A 6,684-nucleotide genomic window follows, 5' to 3' on the forward strand; every position below is an offset into this window, starting at 1 on the left:
AAAAAAAAAAAAAAAAAAACAAGAGAAAGAGAAAAACACGTGAGTAAATACATGTGGGTAAATACAATATAGTTTCTTCTTTGGAGTTTTCTAAACCATCTTTAATGGTTGAAGCAAAAATTATGGAATTGTCTGACATGGTTCTCAATGTATGTAGAACAAATACTTAAGACCAATTAGGTTACAGCCAGGTGTGATGGCACACACCTATAATTCCAGCACTCAGGCAGTGGAGACAGGAGGATTGCCTAGATTTTGAGGCCATCCTGGCCCACACAGTGAGTTCAAGGCCAGCCTGAACTACATAGCAAGACCCTCTCTCAAAAATAAAAAATTAGAAGTGCTGATAAAAACCACTAAATAACATGCTATCTATGAGAAATTCACTTTATATGTAATATATACAGTAGACTAACAGTAAAAAAAAATGAGGGCTGAGTGTAGAGTTCGGTGTCAGAGCACTTGCCTAGCATGCATGAGGCCCTGGGCTCAGTTCCCAGCAAAACAGAACACTCAACCCAACGACAGCAGAATATACATTCTTCTCAAGTGACCATGGAACATGTGCCAAGGCAGAGTATATCCTGGGCTATAAAACAAATCTCAATAAATGTAAAGGAACTAAAGTTACAAAGTATATTCTCTAGTATGGACTCAAACTAAAAATCAATAAAACAATAACAAGAAAATCTACAAATACCTGGAAAGTAAACAACACACTTCTATACAATTCATGGGTCAAACAGCAAGTCAAGAGAAATTTAAAGATACACTAAACTATCTGGAAACCATAGAGGACAAATTGAAAGCACATCAAAATTTATGGAACACAACTATATTGGTGTTGATATGGGAATATATAGCATTAAATGCTTACACTAGAAAAGAAGGGAAATCATTGATCAATAATCTAAGCTCCCACCTCAAGAAATAGTAAGGAGGAGCAAAGTAAAGCCAAAGGAAGCACAAGGAAGGAAAAAATAAAATGTAGAAATCAATGAAATTGAAAAGACAATAAAACAAAAAACTCATGCTCTGAAAATAAAACTGACAAATCTCTAACAAGTCTGGCAAAGAAAACAACAATTTTTTTTTGCACTGGTAGGAATCAAACCTAGGGCCTGGCACATAAGGAAAGGACCTGGCACATGCTAGGCAAGCGCTCTGCCACTGAGCTACATTCTCAGTCCCACAGAGCCTGCAGATATTAAAAGGCTAATAAGAGAACACAATAACTAACTGTACAAATATAAATTTGACAACTTAGATGAAATGGATCAATTCATTGGAAAGTACAAACTACAACACACTCCATATAAAACAGATAAATTAGCTTGGTGTGATGAAATCCCTTTGCTAATAAGTAACAGATTCATCATATAATAGCTACTTCATTAGGTATTTGTCAAGCAAAAAAATTTTTTTTGCAGTACTGGGGATTTAAAACAGGACCTTGCACTGATCTCTGTCCACTGCCTTTTTATTTATTTTTATTTTCAGATAAGGTCTTGCTAAATTGTCCACGCTGGCCTTAAATTTACAATGATCCTCCTGCCTCAGCTTCTAGAGTAGTTGGGATTAAAGGTGTGCACCACCATCCCAGCACCAACTGTCCTTCATAAACAGGACAATTGTAAGGCAGTGAGGTTTTTGCCAAAACACTTACCATTAGTCAAGTGTGACAGCTCACAAATCTAATCCCAGCACTTGGAAAGGTGAGGCAGGAGGATCTCTGTAAATTCAAAGCCAGCATGGGCTACATAATGAATTCAAGGCCAGCCTGAACTACATAGCTAGACCTTGTCTCAAAAAACAAAAAAGACCTCTAGACATCAATAAATGCTTGCCAACTAGTTTTTTCCTGCAGCATACAACATTAATTCTTAAAGGTTAGAATGCATCAGAATTACCTGTTTGTTAAAACACAGATTGCTGAGTACCAGTTCTACTTCAAGAATTTGCATTTTTAACAAATTCCCATTTGCTGAACCACTTTGAGAAACCTGGTGTACAGTAATGATACATTAGTCCATATAAGAAACTATCACACTCCCCACAAAGGGGAGAGAAATCAAGAGCCAGGCATGGTGGCACACGCCTATAATCCCAGCACTTGCGAGGCTGAGGTAGGAGTATAGCTGCCAAGTTTCAGGCCAGCATGGGCTACATAGTGAGTTCAAAGCCAATCTGAACTACATAGCAAGACACCATCTCAAAAAACAAAAAAAGGCAGAGGGGGCAGTCCCCTGAGGATTGGCCCATGTACCTACTGAACGAGAAACACTGCTGCTGTGGTTAACCTATCTTCCTGTGATCACAGGTCTTCCACATGATTTTGATGTTCACTAATTTGTATACTAATTTGAGAAGCAATACACTACAAATCAATATTTTGGCTTTTTTTTTGGTTTTTGCTTTTTGGTTTTTTTTTGTTTTCCCAAAACTCAACCTTTTACAAGAGGGATGACACTACAGCATATTAATTTCTACTTTTGGAACCTTGGCTCCCAAAGCAAATAATTCAAAGTACAAGTCCACGTTCAGAATGTCACTTAACTTGCTTCAGTTCCAGATTCTCATGAACAAAATACAATAGTCACCTCCTTTGCTATAACCACCCCAGGTACTAACCTGGCATTACAGACCACGATTCCTAACTGGACCTCAAGAAATCTACCAGAGACGTAAACAGCTTCTATCATGACCTATAGTCATTGTGGATTTAAATTTTGTGGACCTAGCTATTGTAAGCATCCATGAAAACCCTACAATATTCAGTTATTTTCAACTATGCTGAAGTATAAACTTAAATGGTGTGCTGTGAGACTGGTGTGTGTGTTTGTGCACATGCAAACTATGCACTGAGTAAGCAAGAGCAGCCACCCACCAAGGACCTGATTCTCAGCTAGCTTCCTTGTTCTCTGGCAGTGCACAGAAAGAAGCAGAGGAGATTTAAAAATTGGTTTCTTTCATCGAAAAAAAATAAGGCAATTAACTTGTGTCTGGGTATACTTCAAAACACAGAACTCACCACAGAAATGTTAGCCTATAATCCATTTCCATATGTCTATGATTAGACTCCCTACAGCAGGCCTCAGTGGTGATCCTTGTAAATGTCAAGTGCCTACTGTGCAAAGATGTTCACCACAATGTTATTCTTTTTAACTAACACTAATATCAAGATGCAAAACCTGTCCAGCATTCCCAGTTTCATCACATTACAACATTATTTACAATATAAAAAATTACAAATCGCTAGGCATGGTGGCACATGCCTGTAATCCCAGCACTTGGGAGGCTGAGGCAGGAGGATCACCTCAAGTTCAAGGCCAGCCTGGGCTACAAAATGAATTCAAGGCTACCCTGAACTGGATAATGAAACTCTGTCTCAAAAAGGCAGAAAAAAAAAAAAAAATTACAAGTAAAAAGTTTTAAAGAAAAAAAAGAAGTTTTAAAGATCATCCATGCAAAAAAAAGTATGAAGTATACAACCATAAACAAAATGACCAAGTAACTGGTGACAAATGTACATATATATAGTTCTCAGGAATCAGACTTATATGAATATTTAATGACACATTTAATACCCATATTATAACATTAGGCAGAAATAAAGAAGATTATGAAACAGTATTTGTAAAACAATCCTATTCTACAAAAATATACTTTATATTTTAAATCAAAGGATAAACCAGGCGTGGTTGTGGCACACACCTGTAATCCCAGTATTTGGGAGGCTGAGGCAGGAAGACTGCCATGAGTTCAAAGATAGCCTAGGTTCTATGGTGAGTTCAAGGCCAGCCTGAACTACATTGTGAGACCCTGTCTCAAAAAAAAGGAGATAATGCAACAAAAAATTTAACAGTGGATTGTGCCAGATATTAGATTCATAGGTGACTTGTACTGCCTTCTATATTCTTTCTCCGCATTTCCTACAATGAACATGTCTCACCTCAATCAGGAAAAATTAAAAACATTACTTTTATAAATCTAACTTCAGCCACATGTGATCGTGCACACCTGCAATCCCAGCACTCGGGAGGCTAAGGCAGGAGGATCTTGCAAGTTTGAGGCTAGCCTGGGATACAATGTGAGTTCAAGACCAGCCTGAACTGCATAGCAAGACCCTGTCTCAAAAAAAACAAAAACAAAAACAAAAAAAAACAAAAATCTAACTTCCAGGCCTCAGTATAAACTAAATAATGTATGAAAAGTCCCTGTAATGAAGTTTGAAACACAGTAACCATTCAGAAAGTATTTATTCCTGTTCCCACAGTATGGATTTAGGATCTCTATATTGTGGGCAGATGTCCATTATCCAGGTCTGAATCTATATACTTCCTGTATAATAAAACAGGCTACAGGCCAGTTTTCTTGCAATGGCTCATTCATTCATTCATTCATTCACTCAAAAAATATACGTAGCATCTATTACATGTTTAGCACAGAACCAAGTTCTGGAGATTCCAAAAGTGAAAAGATAACATCTGTGCCCTCAGGGAACGCTGGCTAAGAAGTAACAGACACACTTATAACTATGATATCAAATAATTATTTTTTTTTAAGGGCGGGGGATATAGCTCAGTGGTACAGTGCCTGCTTGGCAAGTGCAGGGTCCTGAGTTAGATTCCCGGTACCAAATAAATAAGTAAATAAATATTTTTTAATAAGGATGAACACAAGGTGCAACAGGAACCCATATGAAGGAAGAGTTTTTTTAATAGAAGAGATATTCGGTGAGTTGTAAAGGGGAGGACAGCAGTGGGAATAGAAAGTACAAAGACAAAGCGTAAAAGAGTATAAAAATTTCCCAGAACTACAGATAACTCAGTTTTGCTGGGACATAAAGAACAAGTAGGTCACAAAAGGTCCTGCCTGTCACACAAAGGAGCCTGAATTTTATCCTGCAGGGGAACCCCTGAAAAGAATTTTAAGCTGAGGAGTGACTTGATCAGCACTACCAAAGACAACCAGGAGTCCTGAAAGACATCTTAATCCTTACTTATTTCCAGGCCAAAGGAAAAGGCTCCACCTTCTAGGTTTGTCCTCTTAAATAAACATAAAGTAATAAATAGAACTCTGCATCTGGCACACAGTAAATATTCAATAAAGATCAGTTAAACATGAATTTGGATGTGCTGCGCGGGTGCAGTTCCTGCCTAAGGCACCACTGAAACCTTTGCTTTGATGTTGAGCAAGATAACAGGAACAGCTCCACTGAAAACGGCTAATGATCACTCAGAGTTCTAGAATTTAACATACAACAGGAAGAAAGTGCCATATATTCTTTTATTGTACTCCAGTGTACAAATCCCCCCCACGGCTGTCTTTCCATAGCTGGGATTTAAATCCCAATAATAGGATAACACTACAGTTTTATTTCACACACTAACCTCTTTGGAATGCTGGGTGACAGGTGCTTATTCGCACACATGGTTAACTGGAGGGAATTCATTAGTGGTTTTACTCCTGTTGTTTTACCCAATAACCCTTCTGCTTCACTCAATTTAGTTGGATGGTTCCGCAGACGAGTAATATAGAAATAAAATACCACTGCATTTCTGCCTTCATTTATCGAATGCATGTAAACTGCTCCACACTCAGGAAAAATGTCCAGACATATTTTATAGGTGAACACAATGAGGCTCACAGAGGCAAAGCAACTTGCCCAAGGCCATTCTGATAGTAAGTTGCAAAGAAATCCACATTTTTTTAAAGTCAGATATCTCAAAAATGCAGTAGTGCCTCCCCCAAAGCCAGTGTCTGACGCAAAACGTAACTGCCTCTGTACAAAAAATGATACTTTCTTTGTAGCTGGAAGGGAAAGGGTTTTTAAATATCACATACATCTACACACATATACGCACACAGGCATATTCGACCTAACAGCGAGAGTAGAAATCGGAGGCCAACGTTCCCTCAGCCCTAGTCTACAAGAAGGGATAGACAAACGTGGGTGTGGGGTGGGGAGTGGAATTAAGAGGAGGCTAGTTTCTGAGCCGGAATCTAACACAGAGCTGAGAAAAGGACACAACAAGTGAATACCCGCGGCCACCGCGCTCCCTCCAGCCCGGCTTGCCCTCCTCACCTGCCGTGAAACCAGTCCTGGCACATGTCACACTCGATCATGAATCGGGTCACATCGTAAGGCAGCCGGCAGAGGCAATACACAGGCACCGAGGCCATCTTCGCCGGGCCTTGGAGCGTTCTGCGGCGGGCCAGGTTCGTGGTGCCAAGAGGGAGGAGAGACGGCAGCACGCGTGCTCTCCGGCCGGTGGCTGGACACAAACAACACTTTTTACGGAGTGAATCACCCCACCCACACCCCCGCCCCGCCCCCGCCCCCCGCGCGCACCAGCCCTCCGCTCCGCGACAGGGAGTCACCGCCGCCAGGATGCAACACAGCTGGCGCGGCTGTAGGGGGCAACCGGAGGGAAGTCCAGCCTGCCTTCGGATTGCTTGCACACGGAAAGAACGTTCCGCGCTCGGCCTCCGCCGTCCTCCCCCATCCGCCCCCGACCTGCTTCGGGCCCGGAGTCGGCGAGAACTTCTTTCCGGGTTTCGTGGAAACACCCGAAGCCTCCCGCAAGCCTCCCGAGCCCTCGCCGCAGCCTCCGCCGGCGCGCCCCTCGCTTCCCGGCGCCCGGGCTCGCCTCGCGGATGACGCAAAGCCCAGCGGCGTGA

General features: G+C 41.2%; 1 protein-coding gene across 3 annotated transcripts in view; it reads right to left on the reverse strand.

Moving 5' to 3' along the window:
• Phf8 (PHD finger protein 8) overlaps positions 1 to 6,684 on the reverse strand; it is a 125,140-nt gene that overhangs the window by 117,631 nt on the left and 825 nt on the right. For all 3 annotated transcript variants that reach the window (XM_005401514.2, XM_005401515.2, XM_005401516.2), the window contains exon 2: positions 6,089 to 6,278. In XM_005401514.2, the coding sequence (XP_005401571.1) occupies positions 6,089 to 6,186 (98 nt within the window). In that variant the 5' untranslated portion in view covers positions 6,187 to 6,278. The remainder of the gene's footprint in view (positions 1 to 6,088; positions 6,279 to 6,684) is intronic.

This window comes from Chinchilla lanigera, unplaced genomic scaffold (assembly GCF_000276665.1).
Source record: "Chinchilla lanigera isolate Chin_1 unplaced genomic scaffold, ChiLan1.0 scaffold00074, whole genome shotgun sequence".
Classification (NCBI taxonomy): Eukaryota; Metazoa; Chordata; class Mammalia; order Rodentia; family Chinchillidae; genus Chinchilla; species Chinchilla lanigera.